The sequence below is a fragment of the Mesoplodon mirus genome (genome assembly GCF_964341445.2).
Source record: "Mesoplodon mirus genome assembly, chromosome: 7".
Lineage (NCBI taxonomy): Eukaryota > Metazoa > Chordata > Mammalia > Artiodactyla > Ziphiidae > Mesoplodon > Mesoplodon mirus.
Window position 1 is genome coordinate 122,612,158 of NC_138983.1, and position 16,725 is coordinate 122,628,882.

The 16,725-nt window shown below is 41.5% G+C and overlaps 1 protein-coding gene across 10 annotated transcripts in view; it reads right to left on the reverse strand.

Annotated features, from left to right (window-relative positions):
• Nucleotides 1-231: 231 nt before the first annotated feature.
• The window catches only part of USP28 (ubiquitin specific peptidase 28), a 58,253-nt gene continuing 41,759 nt past the window's right edge, over nucleotides 232-16,725 (reverse strand). For 5 of the 10 annotated variants that reach the window (XM_082629671.1, XM_082629670.1, XM_082629669.1 and 2 more), the window contains 12 exons: nucleotides 16,484-16,663; nucleotides 14,256-14,473; nucleotides 13,215-13,285; nucleotides 11,578-11,806; nucleotides 9,346-9,540; nucleotides 8,614-8,753; nucleotides 6,299-6,477; nucleotides 6,118-6,196; nucleotides 5,230-5,309; nucleotides 4,538-4,661; nucleotides 2,675-2,870; nucleotides 232-1,464 (listed from right to left, as the gene is read on the reverse strand). In XM_082629671.1, coding sequence (XP_082485797.1) covers nucleotides 1,289-1,464; nucleotides 2,675-2,870; nucleotides 4,538-4,661; nucleotides 5,230-5,309; nucleotides 6,118-6,196; nucleotides 6,299-6,477; nucleotides 8,614-8,753; nucleotides 9,346-9,540; nucleotides 11,578-11,806; nucleotides 13,215-13,285; nucleotides 14,256-14,473; nucleotides 16,484-16,663 — 1,867 coding nt within the window. In that variant the 3' untranslated portion in view covers nucleotides 232-1,288. Of the gene's footprint in view, nucleotides 1,465-2,674; nucleotides 2,871-4,537; nucleotides 4,662-5,229; nucleotides 5,310-6,117; nucleotides 6,197-6,298; nucleotides 6,478-7,169; nucleotides 7,266-8,266; nucleotides 8,453-8,613; nucleotides 8,754-9,345; nucleotides 9,541-11,577; nucleotides 11,807-13,214; nucleotides 13,286-14,255; nucleotides 14,474-16,483; nucleotides 16,664-16,725 lie in introns of all 10 variants that reach the window. The other 5 variants (XM_082629675.1, XM_082629674.1, XM_082629673.1 and 2 more) reach the window with 2 other exon arrangements.

Genomic DNA, 16,725 nt, shown 5'->3' on the forward strand with positions numbered 1-16,725 from the left:
ATACACTTACATGCAATGCAACTAGCAAATGAGATGAAAAGAGATCAGTCACCACTAGGTGCTGCTCAAGAAGTGACCACTGCCTTTCATCCCCATCAAGCTTCTCAATGCTCTAATCTGCCTTTTTCTTTTCAAGAAGAAAAACTGAAACATGAGAAATGCTTATTGAGTCCATCCATTTCCAAAATAGAAAATATATATTTAAATAAAGGCCATACTGCATACCAAAGGTAAAACAAATACTTTTATTGCACATTTATAAAATCTGCATTGTTGTAGTAAGTGTTTTTCCCTCCCACAATTCCCTCATTAATCTTAAAATTTGGATACCCAATATGGAGCCTTTTAAAAATGATCAACAGGGGATATTTCTCTCTCTACATATACATATACATATATATATAGATTTTTTTTTTCTTTTTACAAACCCACATCCCTTATTTGTTAAAAGCAAAAAAGGGGAGGGGCATCAAAATGTTCTTCTGGGCCAGCAGCAGCCTTAGACATGGGTTTTGACAATTTTCAGACACCAGAAAATTTTACCTAAATGGTTAACTATGAAAACGTGATCTTTAGTCAAGTTTCACAATGCTGTTACTCCGTCTGAAGTCCTTAATGCTTTCCTTTCTTTCACTCAGGACTGAGTATGAGGTTTTCTGGTTTATTTAAAAATATAAAGTAAAAGAGAGAAGAAAGAAAGGAGAGGCAGCTTTCTTTTGACTTTTGAACATCTTACTGCCACATGCGTGACCTTATGTTCTACCCACGTGTGAAAGGGTAGTGGTTCATCAACAACCTATTTTGTCATCTCCTGTCAAGAGCCAGGCAAGGTGCATACTTCTCCTCTCCTGCAGTTAAGAATTTTTTAATGTCATCTGTATTTGATAAAATAACTAGTAGCTGTTCATATGGTTCAGGTTCTGATGAATCACCCTTCTACTCTGCTGTCAGAAATACTTATGCCTGAAGGATCATGTTAAAAGTGTCAAGAGGCTTAGAAAAGCCCAAGCACGCTTGTAGGTACAAGAGGCATTTCAGGTCTTCTGCCATAGATCAATACCTTAATACACTGGTTCCTGCCTTTTTTAGTGAATCGCTTTTATGATTCTGTACCTAAAAAGTGCAATTTTATTTTCAATCCTTCTTTACATACACAGCATGGTTGGGGTCTGGATCTGAATCTTACTTTTCCACCTAATCCCTTTCCCAAGGTAAACACTGTGACAACAGACTTCTGTGCAACAGGCAGTCAACCAAAGACCAGGATGGGACTTGAACACGTGGGGGCTTATTTCACCGTCACAGTTGACACTCCTTGAATTGACTCCATGACAGCTGCAAACCTGCTACAAAGGTCATAGGGCGAATTGGGTCGAATAGTTGGAGGCTCCTTTAAGACAATGATTTCTGCAGAAGGATCTAGAAGTCTGGGTAGAAACTCCCCTAAGCACAGCTGCAGATTTTCTGTGGAGGAAAAATGGATGGTTACTATACAGCTAAATAAATCTCTGAGTAAAAACTAATAAGTCTGCAGTGATAGGAGAAGGTCTTTCATATAGCCATCACCCAACCTGAAAGGTTAAAGCACTGTTCTGGCCAGCTAATGACAAATGATGATTCCTTCAGGCCCAACCAGCAGCAAAGACCCATTTGCCAAATATACCAAAGTTTTAGGTCACTGTTTCAAGCCATGTGATGCGTGGCAGAATAATACTATATATTCACTTCATTATGGACACGTCTTCCAATCAATCATCCTTTAAAATTTGAGAAAGTACCATAAATATAATGTACTGTAAATATACTATTGCCGTAAATATAATGTACCGTAAATATACTATTGCCATAAATATAATGTACCGTAAATATACTATTGCCGTAAATACAATGCTGCTCTTTTCCTTCAAGTAATTAAAATATACCAGTGTGTACATGGCACTATGTAAAGCTATGTATCACACATGGTCTAAATAAAAACGGAAGGCATTAAAACAAAATTCATAGCTACTAATTATTATAGAATTTTTCAATAAATATTATAAACTTGAACACTTTAACAAGTCAATAGAATATCGCTACATCAGCGAGAAACTAACAAAGAGGATTCGTATTTGGATACATAGCAACTTTCTCAATCTATCAAACTCACCTAAAAATACCTAGTTTTAGGCTCCCTCTCCAAAATGCTTTGGACATGCACAGACGTTCCATTTACTAATTTGTTAACCCTGAAGGCATCATAGTTAATAATATGTTTATGTCTTGCAACTTCAAGTCACAGGAAAATTTAATTATGGCACCAACAGGTAATCAAGCTGCATAAACAGATTTTTGTTTTTAAACTATAAAATTAAAGTTCAGATTTCGGCAGATGAAAAAGTAACAGCAGTCTGACATTCCTGGAGAGCAGTGATTTATTTCAAACAGAGCTGGCTGGCTGGCTGTGGAGGTGATTCAGCAGCCACAGAGGAGGTATGGGGAGGCTGAGAAGGACAGGGGTGCAGGCTCCCACTCCTTGTTTCAATAGAGTAGATGCACTTTTGACTCATTTATATTCTAGGGGATTCCAGTGCCTTAAAATGGTTTGACAACCAGTACTACAGACTGAGTCCACTGCAATTTTTAGAATTCTCAAGGGCTTTGGAAATTACTGGAAGCGGCAACAACAACACACCTGCGATATCTTGCCCAAGGTAAGAGCACCAGTGGTTTCTCATGATCTCAATGGCATCCAAGTCATCCTTGGAGATGTCGTTATTAATGATAAGGTGAATGCAGGGAATGATCAACTCATTCATCACATTAATACCCTCTGTTACCGAGTGCTCATCATTTGTTTCAAAGAGAGAAGCCGCTTTGGCATTCAGCTCCTATAGATAAACAACAGAGTGAACAAAAGTAAAAGTCTGAAAGAGAAGATAAATATCTATTTTAGAAGAGCCTAAACAAGTACTTCCCAAACTTCACTGTACACTGGAATTGCCTGGGGATCTTTAAAAACTACTGATGCCCCAACCCAAGTAAGCTGACTGACTGGTATTTGGGTGACCTGGGCACTGGGATTTTTTTTTTAATGCTCCCAAGGTGATCCGAATGCAGCAAAGTCTCTGACCCAGTGGCCTAAACTTACAAGTCAAGGTCATACTTAATACCCGCTTCTATCAAAAGGCCTATTCAATGGTTCTCAATCTTTACTGAACATCAGAATCACCTGCAGAAGGCAAGCTGATGTCCAGGCGCCTCCCCAGGAGACTGGTTTAACTGTCTGGGGAGATGCCTGGATCCCAATCATGTGGAAGCTCCTTAGGCGATTCTGACGCACACTGGGGGTTGAGAGCCAGAGGTGGAAAGAATCCAAATCCCTAGTACTGTCTCCCTGTAGCAGCAGAGTGGGACATTCAAAATGTAATCCGTATTTGGTGATTTAAAAAATAAAAGCATGTCTTTACTAAAATTTAGGTCCATCAAATCTACAAGACCCTTTTTTCAGCTTCAGAGTGCCCCGCCATACCTATAACTGATGCAGGAACCCAAGTCTAATCAGAAAATGAAGCTTCTGAGATAAATATGTCATGACAATCTCCTCCGCTTGGTATTAACAGAAGCAGTGGGAGAAATGCTGGCCTGACTCCTCCCGTGAAGGGTGATCCTGCCGGGTGTCAGAGGGGCTAAAGGCAAGCACGTGGGTCTGGGAAAGCCGCCTCCATAGTTTCTGAAGGACAAGCACCTGCAGGAACCCCTGGGGAAGCAGAGGGGATATGGGTCTCCTTCCCACGTGGCGGCCAAATGCAAAATAGGTCAGGATAGATCTCCAGTGGTGTATGACGAGGATATTAACAGAATGGCAGGACCAATCCTGATGGTTCATACCTTTTTTAAAAAAACTGGAATCTCTTTAGAAGTCACTAAAACTCTCATCTACTAGCTTAGCAGGGAACACAGGAAAAACACACGTCTTACACGTTTACTCTGGGCCAGACACCGAGAAAACAGCTGAATAAGAAGAGGAACTGTGCTCAGGAACTCACAATCTAGTAGACAGGCCATGTGATAAAAGCTATAATGCAGTACATATAAAGGGCACCGAAATGGGGATAAGTGATTCTCACCTAACTTCTATCAGGGGTGGAAGAAGAATGACATTCACTGAAGTAACTTAAAATAATTTGTTTCAGCGTAAACTACTCTTCAGAGTTTGGAAAAATCGAAAACCTGTTGGAGATTTTTTTTTTTTTTTTTTTTTGGCTGTATGCGGGCCTCTCACTGCTGTGGCCTCTCCTGTTGCAGAGCACAGGCTCCGGACGCACAGGCTCGGCGGCCATGGCTCACGGGCCCAGCCGCTCCGCGGCATGTGGGATCCTCCGAGACCAGGGCACGAACCCATGTCCCCTGCATCGGCAGGCGGACTCTCAACCACTGCGCCACCAGGGAAGCCCCTGGAGATTTTTTTAAGTTGTATTTCTTCATGGCTTCAAGGAGCAGAGGTAAACACAATAAAATAATAAAATAGTCGTAAGGCTTTACAATCAGTACAAACCAGAAGGCATTTTCTTCGGTATAAAGCGATCACCGACTCTTTCACGCCCCGCCGGGGGCCCTTCATCAGCAGAGCGGCATTGCTCTGGTAGGCGTACACCAGGTAGGAAAGCGCCTCTTGGTACCTTATTAGAAAGTGGCAGATAAAAAACAGCTCAGTGCTCCTTCCCCAAATCCAGGGCTTAGTCCCCACTGTTCCCTAATACAAGAATGCAACTGGCTGAAATGATGGAAAAGTCTTAATGATCGAGGCAGCATGGAGCACTGGGAAAAACCTGAGGGCCAAAGACCACAGCCAGTCTCAGCTCCTCTGCAAACTGGCCGAGAAACCCAAGGCAAATCATGGAACGTCCCCGGGCTTCTGTTTCTCCCAACTCTAAAACAAAGAAGTGGACAAGAGGCTCACTAAGGTCCACGCCAACTCTTAAAATTCACTTTCTGAGTTCATTTTCATTTATCACCAAGAAAACCTGGCCATTATATCTCTCAACTAAGAAATCTATCATTATGTAAAGGATGAAAAAACATGTGTGATGTTCAGAGCAAAAGTGAAGTGAAACACTGGAAAAAGGTAGAGGCACAGGGTACATGTGAGAAGGGGGGTGAAGGTGCTGTGGTCTTCTGAATTCCTGGTAGGCATCAATAAATAAGTGTCCTGACCAGTAGTCTCAGTGACATAAGAGGCCAACTTACTTTCCTTTCTGATAGAGTTCCAGGCCTGTCAGGAGATACACAGACACCTTTCGAAACAAACTGTAATCTTCATGCCACTTCTGAAAAGGAATGACAGCCGTTCACGATTATGACCACCACTACTTCTACCCTTTCCACCACAGTAAACTTCAAACTCAGTACAAATACTCATTGAGCACATATGGCCAGGCACAAGAACAGGAGACACAAAGGCTTTCAGATAATAAAGTATTCGACATTTAGAATTAACGTCTACCGCTGACCTTAATTTTGCATGTCTTGTTCCTTCCACCAAGGAACAGAAATACTCATTTCATATGAGCTTTAGAATTTAGGATCTTAATTTCCAACACCCACGTCAAAGTCATTCAGCTCTGGTCTAAATGAATGGCCTCCCGAGTTCTGACAAAACCATCCAGATGATGGAAGATGGAGGGACACGGCCATTCCAACCTCACAGAACAACACTAAGCTCAGTGGGGGTGGTGACATACTTTAGGTGGCACAGGACAGTGTCTTTCCTACAACACGATGACTTTTTTGAAAATCTGTAGTCATGCATGCATTTTAATGTGTAAAAATCTAATTTCCGATATAGAAATGTTAGAGAACTAAATTATTTAAAGCAAACCAAAGCCATGAATTCAAGAATTTTATTGCCCAGAACAGGGCTAAAGTGGGTATTTAAGAGAAATGAAGTGCTGATTCAGTCTAACAGAACAATGGAATAAAGAAACTGGCCATTCTAAGGGTAAGAAAAGATCATTCATTCATTCTCACCCAGCTTTTTTTGGGGGGGTGGGCGGCGGGTGGTCAGTCTGTGATAATATAAAATTGTTGGTTTGGCCTTAATGTGTTTGCTTTGTAGATGTAAAGAGAAGATCTCACCTTGTACTCCTCCATATTCATGTCATCTGGACCAATCTCCTTCAATTTCGCTTGAGCCACCTTCATAATACTGATTGACCTGTGAACAAAGTTCAGAAAGCAATGAAAGCTCCCCCTTCAGAGGAGTTAGTCAAGCCAGACCCAGAAGGAAGGGTGGTTCACCGAAGTAGCCCCTCCTCACCTTTCATCATAGCTAAGATTTTTGTCTGCAAATTGTTCCAGAAGGGTCCGCTCTACTACCCTTTTCGGCGCTTCATTTTGGAAGAAGTAGACAAGCACATGCTGAAGTCGAGGATCACTGTGAGAGGTGGGGGTCTCTTTGGCGAGCTGATAGAGCCTGGAGTACTCTTCATGGAATGCCTGTCGAAGACAGAATTGGTGGTTAGAAAAGCAAACACTGTGACCTTCTACACACAGAAACTGACGCCTAAGCGCTACAGAGGTTTTCATCACTCTAAGAAGACTTCTGGGAAGTCCTTCTTACTGAGACATGACAGAGGCAACTATGGAATCTGAAAGTTTCTTTCATTTCATAAGGATAAAACTCCTCTGGCACCAAAGACATACTGTACTCACAAGAAACTCATTTTCCTCATAAAGTTCTCAGAAAAACAAATATTTAGTTTTAATTGTTTCAGGCATATCCTTGAGTACCAAGGATCTGAAATTTAAAAATCTATATGAATGCAATTTCTTCAAGTACCTTAAATTTTATTCAAGTACCTTAAAAAGCATGGCCTTCATTCTTATATTACGGCCCACAAATTACAAAGGCAAGGTCCCATTCACAGCTTTATGAACAGACGGCTCCTAAGAACAACAACAAGCCCTCCAGGCCAGGTGTAACACAGAACACCAAAGCCGCGTCAGTGCCAAGACAGGAGAAGCCTCAGTGCTGGGAGGTGGCTGGGTCGTTAGCCAGGCAGGAAAGGAAGTTCTATGTTTTACTTCGATGAAAACCTTTTAATCCCATTTTTTAGCATCTAAGGAAATTACTGCCCCGTGTTATGATACCTGTGGTATAAGGATGAGAATTCAAAAAACAGAGATACCTTAATAAGCCCTGCTTCAGACCCATCTCGGTCAAAGGTCTGACGGGCTTTAGCTATGGCCAGGATGACCCCTTGCATGGCAGGGCTCAGCATCACCTACCACAAGAGGGCACAAAACAGAGAGAAAAAGGAGAGAAGAAAGGTTCAAAAGAAGACTGTATGAAAGAAAGGTGAACAGACGGCTGCAGGGAAGCATGGCAGCGTGCTCCGTGGCTGGAACCCACTGCGAGGCAAGGCTCACACACCGGGTCCTACACACATTCACAGCCCTGGCCCTCTGCACAATGTCAAGACTTTGCCCATGACAAGCTATTCCTACATATTCTCTCTAATTTAGCCAATGAATAAAGATGTATGTCTAAAAATACCTGCGATGTGGTGCTGCTACAGAATTGAGTTAAATTACAGCTCTCAGAGGGGAAGTGTCTGAGGCGAGAGTTCCAATTGAGTTCTGTAATTTGGGTGTATATCCTAAATACACCAGTATTTTAGAGTTTTACTAGGATGAAGAGCACATTTTAAACAGTCTGGAAACTAGGGGATACACAAATAACACTTTACAAAGTGAAACTCTTACAATAATTTAAAAAAATGCCCCACAGGAAAAAACAAACCTGAGGACAGGATTCCCGACAGTTAGTGTGTGGTGACAACTGTACAGGCGGCAGACAATGAACAACCTGGGATTCTATAGCTTCTCCCTAAAGCTTCAGAATTAAAAACACCTTCAAGTCACATCTGTTTTTTTGCTCACTAGACAACTGACAACTTCATATTTGGAGGAGACACAATGGACTAATATTACCAAAGACAAAGACTCCTAAAGGCAATTTCTTTGCTCATAATACCAAACAAAAAACTAAATTCTGCCTTTCTGAGCCATCTGGACTCCACAGTGGCCCTCATAAGGACAGGTCTGGGTAGATATATACTGGCAGCAGTGTACAGTGGTAACTGAGATAGGCCCTCCTGCCCATTATTTGCGTCAATGAGAAAATAGTAACTATTGCCAAACACCTCACACAACTCTATTCAGTCACATGAGAAGGAAATACAAGACTGACAACAGACAGCTAAACCCTGACTCATCTCTGTACCTCCTCATCATATCCATCTGCATCAGATCTAACCAGAATCCTTCCCACACTGGGAATCTCGACTTCAGAGACCTCAGCATTAGGCTGGGCAGCAGACTCTGCGTCATGAGCCTGTGCGGGCTGCTCGGGCTGCTCTGCAAGGTCTGTTTCCGGGGACATGGGCTTCTGGGGTTCAGCTTCCTTAAGCTGTGGCAGCAGAATGGAGAGAAAGAGTAAGAAAAAAACAGAAGAAATAAAGAGGGATTGGTTAAATGCAGCAGGCACAGGATAACAGAAATGCGAGAAACTGTGGCCGTTATTGCCGAGAGCCCACCCCTCTTGCACTTGGGCTTCTAAGCCATTCTCACCTCACTCAGCGCTGCTTCCACACCACTCTTCTCGTAGGCGCGTGCCGTGTTTGCAATAGCCTGGGCGGTCTGTTCCTTCACGATCACGGCATGCTCGGAGGACAAGCAGCGAGCCCCGTGGGAACAGGCGACTGAAGACTCTGATAAAGAACCGCACAAAGGAATTAGCATCTGATGAGAAGTAACCTCTAGAACACTCTGTAAAAGGCAAGCAGGATTGATACAATGTTTCATGTGCAAACCTTCTAACAAACCTTTTTAAAAAACCTATGCAACTTTCCCCTAGAAACTAGTGACTAAAAGAAATGGCTACTTTAGCAAGAAGCCACTGATGATGCTGTAAAGTTTAATGTGCTCCTGATGTTGTCATATTTCTTTATGCCAAGAAGCCTTCCTACGAACGACCATCTGTTAGGAAGATCACCTTTGGAGAATAGTTTTCATAAAATCTACCTATTAATCCTACGTAGTTTCTCCTGCAACCTGGGAAATAAGCAAAAAGCTAAACAGAGTGAAAGTACAGGTAGCTAGTCTTCCTGCTCTTACTTCTGCTCAGCAGAAATGACAGTCTAGAGCCACAGGCTAGGCCGTCAGGTTGTGCAACACCAACTCTATCTGAACTCCAGTGTGCAGACCGTGGCACGGCTCTCTCACATGAAGTGCACGGGACTGGCTACTGGAGTGCAGCATGAATCCCACCAGATCACCGGCATACATGCCCTTCTCAGGTACCTTGTGATGGAGAGAAATCCTGTGATGCTGAGCTGCCGGAAGACTCCATTTGAGGGATTTTGCAAGACTGCTCTTCTTCCCACTCCTCTACATCCTGCTCAAACCTCCAGTTATCTTCCTGAATGTAATGCTTAAGTTCAACAGAGAGGGCTTCCACTTCTCCTGACATCTGATCTAATTCATTCGGGGCCGCCTCTGAGGAAGAACAAAGACAGGGTTTAAACGAAGTGCCACCAAGCAAAAGGCCTCAAGGAATCCAAAGGTCCTTTCTAGAAAGAAAGAAAATAAGACACTTTGCTTTTTTTCTTACTCCTAATGAAAAATACATACACACGTACATAATCCATCTGAAGTACTGACAGTATCAGGCCAACAGTCACAGCACCCCAGTAACAGTGCCTGGCATATGAGTAGGTAGGCACATTGAATATTTGTTAAATGAATCAATCGACGATAATGACTAAGGATTTGGAATAGAGGCCAATCAGTGACAAAGCAGCAAGAACAAACCAAACATTTCTTGGAAACTGAGAAAATCATGAGATCCAATGGATATTTCAAGGTAGATAGTTTTATCAGTGTAACCAATGCTCCTGTTACTGATAAGAATATCCATCTCAAGACGGTTAGAGATGAATTCCAAGACATTTATACTGCCTTAAGTTTCACACAATCAAGTGCTATAAGAAAGCAAACTGATACAAAGGTTAGATGGTCAATAATACCTGGTTCATTAAAGGCTATGATGAAGAGTGGCAAGGATATCAAGGACATGTTAAATCTCATTTCTAACCCTGTGACCAAAACAAAACATAAAAACCTACAGCAGAATAGCACATTCACGTACTGGTTGCTATTAACTAGTCTTTTCACTAAGCAAATGACAGTTTCCACTTTTTGTCTGTTTCTGTAATATAAAAATGAGTCATACGTGTAACAACAAGGATCCTATATACCACCAACAGCCAGCACAATTATTTGTACAGTAACTCCCACGAGCAGCTGTTCCTGCTTTCACACTGCAAACATGCAATTATGAAGATCAGTTACCGTTAAGTGATCATTCTCTCTATCCCTTATCCCTCAAGCACACACTAACAAATCAGAAAGATCATTTGCTGCCTGGACAAAATGCCTTACGTGTTTTCTTACTTATGCAACACAGTGAAGTTTGAACACTAAAAGAAGATGCCTTCCATGATCTCAGATGTGAAAGGAAGAAAGAAAGAGTAATATAAATGGAAAACAGCACAGAACCTGGAATCAGAATATTTACTGGCTATAAGACTCCAGACAGGGGCTTTCCTGGTGGCGCAGTGGTTGAGAGTCTGCCTGCCGATGCAGGGGACACGGGTTCGTGCCCCGGTCCGGGAAGATCCCACATGCCGTGGAGCGGCTGGGCCTGTGAGCCATGGCCGCTGAGCCTGTGCGTCCGGAGCCTGTGCTCCGCAACGGGAGAGGCCACAACAGTGAGAGGCCCGCGTACAGCAAAAAAAAAAAAAAAAAAATTCCTGCCCTGCCTACCTCCCTTTTAGAGTTAGTTATAAGTTATTAGAGAAATAAAGTTTGAAAGCGTGCAGTAAGGATTAAAGTACCAACATAAATGATAATTATGATTGCTCTTAGCATTAGCAGTAGTATTATGAGAAGTATGAAATCGTTCAAGCAAATCCACTTGTAACATCTAGCTATTCTCCAAAGGGTGTAAAAATATGCGTGCAAGAATGTCACTACAAGAGAAAAGAAACTAGAGGCAACTTAAAAGTCTATCAATGGGAGGCTGGTTTCATAGATTATATACATATTCCATGCAATGGAATTATTATGCAGTTCTTAAAAAGAATAAGTTGGTTCTATTTATAAAAATATAGAGATCACTAAGAAAAACAATTAATGAAAAAGAGGGAGAACAGAATGGAAAAATATCCCCTTTGGGGGGAAAAATTGGGTGTGGGATAGATATCGATAGATAAAATCTAGCCTCTGCATAGAACATTTCTTGAAGACTACACATGAAACCTAAGAATGGATGCTCGTTGGGCTCAAGGACGGATGTAGGAAAGCAAATTTATTTTTCCTTTTTAGTCTCCTTTATACTATTTGTATTTTTTAAATACATGATTACTTTATAATAAATCTGAGTTAAAATTTTTATTTTAAACTACAAGATTGTTCCCTTCCCTGAGCAGTACAGATTTCCCCCACCCCAGGCTTCTGTTAAGGTGTTTTTACCTGCACTGAAGTGGGGTAGCTTGTCATTAATGTACATCAGGCAGTAAGCACTAACATTTCTCAGGCCCCCATAGGAATCCCTTTCAAGTTCTTCCCAGGAAGACTCGGTAACAGAGATGTCGTTGTACTTGAGCCAGACTTGTCGGGGCTGATTATAGATAAAGGCCCAGTAGTGTCCTGCATTTGCTTGTCCTTCGTGAACAAGAACTGCATGCAAACGATAAGGCACCTGCAAATCACAAAGCAATTCCTGTATCAGGTTAAGCAAAATAATCTGACAAGACTTAGGCTACTAAAATTCAAAAGTATACCCAACTATCGGACATCAGAAAACTGCCTGTTTATACAAGTGTTTGATGTTAGGTTCACATCAAAACATCTTGTTGATTCAAGATGAACTAACGAAAACACAGCCTTGGAATCTCCTAATTATGTCTTGGTTCCTGAATCTTTAAAATCGGACAATTGAACTAGATGACCTCGTTGAGGCCTCTTTCAACTCTAAACTCCTATGGTTATAGATCTAAAACGAAAGATAACTGAGACCTATTTATCCCCCGAGTTCCAAACTCAGTTTATCTAAAAACAGAATCACCATGACTACTCATGTTGTGAAGATGTTTACCACACTTGGTACCTACAACAAGTTTAGCAGCTATCTTGTTCTATGCCTATTTTATTTGTTAACAAAATCTAAGTTAGCATATTTCATTATGAGTCAGTCTCGTGGACTCTATATTTCTTCTTGCAAGTAATCATCCACTTATCTGGGGGTGAAGACCCTTTTAAGGACATACTTGTTTGTTTCAACATGTGAAAAGCCTTTTTTCCCCCAATATGGGGAAAACAGAGCAATGCTTAAGTGCCAAGTAAGTACTGGTGAAAGAAAGGAAAGTCAGCCATCGAATCAAAGTAAACTTACATTTAATCAGCACCTTGACATGTTTTTACTGGTGGTGAAATTTTTTAAATAATAGAAAAGAGAAAATGGGGAACAGCCAAGATTTACATGACGCACTCCTGCTGTGCAACACGACTGTGCCTCCACGTGACCCTAGAAACAGAGCTCTCCTCCCACGGCCTATCGTTCACACAGAAGCCAGTGGAGGGCAGGCCCCTAACTGGAGCCTCTTTCCCCTCTATGCCCAGAATGTTACTCTAAAAAAAAACATATGTGGAAACTAAAATTTCTGCCCTGCCTACCTCCCTTTTGGAATTACTAGAGATATAAAGCTTGAAAGCACGCTGCTAAACAAAGGATCACGAAGGATCATGGTACTTTGGAAAGGATGGGGAACCAGACCCTGGTCAGGTTGCCCCCACTGCACTACTTAAATTAGCATTTTATGAGAAATTTTTATTAATATTTAATGACAAACCTTTCAAATACATGAAAAACATACCATGTGGCAGAATCAAAACAAATATATTTTAGGTTCTGTTGGTGACAGAAGATACACTGCTTTTTTTTTTAGCCTAAAATATAGAACACTAGCTATTTCTTTCCTAAAGCGATTTTTACATCTCAGGGAAGTTTCCATTCAGTTTCAAAGAAAACCATCAACTTTTCTTTTTGTATCTACCATTAGCACCATTAGAACATGCCTTGACTACCTTCCCATCAATTTTCATTCTACCTGACGGAGGAGAGGATCACAGTACATCTGCTCAATAGTCTGGGTAGTGCTTGCAATACAGTTCTTTAAATCTGTTAAAAAAAAAAAAAAGAATACTTCGTTAAAATGATTTCATTACACGTCAGCCAGGCAGCTTTAGCTCTGCAAAGAGTACGGCTTCTCTGCACCTGGGGTTCTGACCAGTTCACCTTCACGCTATGAACCACGAAGAAGGACGCAGTTTTAAAGTAGGTGGAGCTTTAGGTTACAAAGGCTTTTAGTTTAATATAACTACATTAAGATTTTTTAAAAATCACCTCTTATAATTCACACCAGAATTTCTTAGAGAGAAAACAGTTTCTGGAAAAAGACCTTAATGGGGCACCTGGGTGTAAAATATATGTCCCAGGGACAGGACCGGAAAGGAGAAGGCGGAACAAAAGGCAGGGCCAGATTTCTATGAATAAAAACCTGGGAGGAATCGGGATTTGTATTCCTTCTTTATTTACTGCTCCCTGGATAAAAGGAGAAAGAAGGGGAGGAGGGGAAGTCCGAGCAACAAGACAACGAGGCCAAAGGATTTTCGGAACAGAATGCTGAATAATACGACTTTACATTGCGTGCATTACTCAAATAGTCTTTGCTTCATTAACCTTCAATAAAGCATACTTCATGTAGAAAAGACTTTAAAAGTGGTAATTCAGGAAAACAAAATTCTAAGTTTGGGTCAACTGAAGCCAGAGTTCAGATAAACTATGGGAAAAGAAAATCAGCAGATGCAGAAAATTCTCAGCCAAAGGTTAAGTGTCATGAGTGTCCAAGCTACCCAGGATTTCCCAGAAATTTTGAGGAGGGAATCCAGGGGGGAATCTTTTCATGGTTGGAAAACAAAAGTGTGTGACCCAATCTCACAGGGAACAAAAAGTACCAAAGAGGTCACAATCCCCAAAATTCAACAGTATACATGGCAATGGCAGGACATGTACCCAAGGTACCTAACTTCCACATGTTCAAACAAACAGAAAAGGCAAAGAGTAACTGGGAAGTATTGAAAGAGCCAACCTTGTATATCTTGTTCAATCTCGCTCCTCCACCTCTGAAGGCAGGTCTTAACAAAGTTTATCTCCTCATCTGTGACCCTTCGAGGAGCTGGGTGTGAGGGCATTTCCATGGAAGATCGGGAAGGTGTAAGTGGCTGATTCGCCACCTTAGATTTGTGTAGAGAATCTTCAGGAGAAAAGGTACTTTCAGCATCTTGAGACGTGCTCTCTTTACTTGTACTGAAGGAAGATAAAAAACATGCTCAGATGATGATTTCCAAAATATGCCTTGGCCTAAATTAATGCGCTTTCTAAAAGCAAGCTGCTACGTGGAGAAGTACAGCTATAACTTAGCGTTTACTCTGCAGAGTTACTGAGCCAAACCTTTCCTTTACATGCATCATCTCATTTAACACAACTTGCTCATGAGGCAGGTACTATGACCATCCCTATTTTACCAACTACAAACATTTAGAGAAATAAAGCAACGTATCCAAGTTCACCCAGCTAGTAAATGACAGAGAGGGATTTACACCCAGATCCGCCTGGGTTTAAGAGTCTATGCCTCCTGCTCTCTAACCACTTGCCTTTTCATGAAGAAACGATGGGAAGGAACATGGAAAAGAGAAGATTGGGACTGGAATAATCAAGAAATCAACTATAGTGTTTCCAAGATGCAACTGACTAAAGTGAGATGGATAGACAGATCCAGGAACAAAATACACAGAAGAAAAATAGTATCAGCTCAACATCCAACTCACAGGAATACAAATAGGTGGCCCCCTGGGAGAGCACAGGGTGCAGGACTTAAAGGCAGACAATCTCAGCTCTACCACGCCTTAGCCAAATACCCAAGGAAAAGTTAGTAGCCTCAGGCAAGTAATCTAATACCTCAGCTATGAAATGCGGGATGTTAACTTCTTTACATCGTTGTTGTAAACCAAGAATAAAGTATGTAAGGTAAATGTTAATTTATCTACTAATTAACTAATGTCAAACAAACTGCACACAGACAAACCAGCAGGAATATAAACTAATCCTGTGACTGTACTTAGGTTTCTGTTTCACACCAAAACTGAAGAATATAAACTTCCTACCTCTGACTTAAAAGAAACCCTCTCTCCCTTTCCAACCTGCCTTTCTCCTATACACAGAATAATGGAGAAAACCTCTTTTCCCTAAGGACCCATACATATGGAAAAATAAGCCCAATATAAGCAAAAGAGCAGACATCTCAATCTCAGAAAAGATTACACACACACACAGAGCACTTTAAAATCTAATATAGGCAGTACTATTTTATGTCATTAAACAGATTAAACCACTTTTAAAAAATTAAAACCATTTATATTTTACAAAGGACATAAAAACATTCTACAAAAATCCAAAGGAATACGTGTAGGTAGAGTATAAAAGTAAAAGAACCCCCCACCCCTTGCCTCATGCCATCCCCTAGAGATAATCACTCCTACCATTTGGAATGTTCTATCCAGATATGCACTTCTGCACACACATCAATGAACGAATATTAATACGTGTGTGCGGCAGGGGGAGCTGGAAGAATGATTGTTTTGTTTTGTTTTTTTAACATCAGAGTCTAACCTTTTCTATAGGTTCTAGTGTTTTTGTTAGCCAGGACACACACATCAAATTTGATCCGCGCTGGCCCCAGTGGCTCCTCCAGGCCACAGAAGGTGCTGTACACGGCTGAGCTGCAAGAGAATCAAGGGCTCATGTGACGTGGCCTCGCTGTCTCTTTACTGGGTAAACCCCTTTAGGCTGTCCTCTTCAATTTCTAGCAACTTCTTTTCCATATCTTAATTTTCTATTTGTAAGTTTCCCTTCCCTTGATGTTTACTTAGCCATGCACACTTCTTCGGCAAACGAGAAAATGAGATGTTTTAGAAGATCAGGGGCTGAGGTTTCCTCTGAGGAAGGCCTTTTGTGGCACCTAGCTTATAGCAAGCTCAAAGCAAGGTGGGCCTGCTGGAGAATGAACACTATTCCAAATAGTTCAAAACGCCTCTGAAATAATCCCAACTATCCTGTGGGCAAGACGAAGGCACCGGTGGGAATTATTATGAAAAATTCACCCAAGTGACAGTTGGCAAAATCCTTCCCTTTAAGACAAAGAGCTCACCACCTTTGAGCTCTTACGGGGTGAGTGTTAATCAGGTGGAAAGATGGTGCACAGTTCAAATTAAACCAAAAAGCCCATTATATACTATTTTTAAAACTTGTTTGCATTACCTTTCCTTGGATATCAGGTCAGAAGCCGGGCAGTGCGCAGAAGAAAGTGGTAACATCATGCGTGCATCACTTTGAGATGCAGAGTTTTCTGAGGCAGGTTTTGTACTAGCAAATTCAATAACATATTTCAACATGTCCGGAAGTGGGAACCGAGCCGGGCCCGAGCCGTACTTCACATACCTAGGAGGCAGAGACAATGGTACTCTACTGCCAAGGCTGCCTTGTATTTTCAGGCTCGCTGA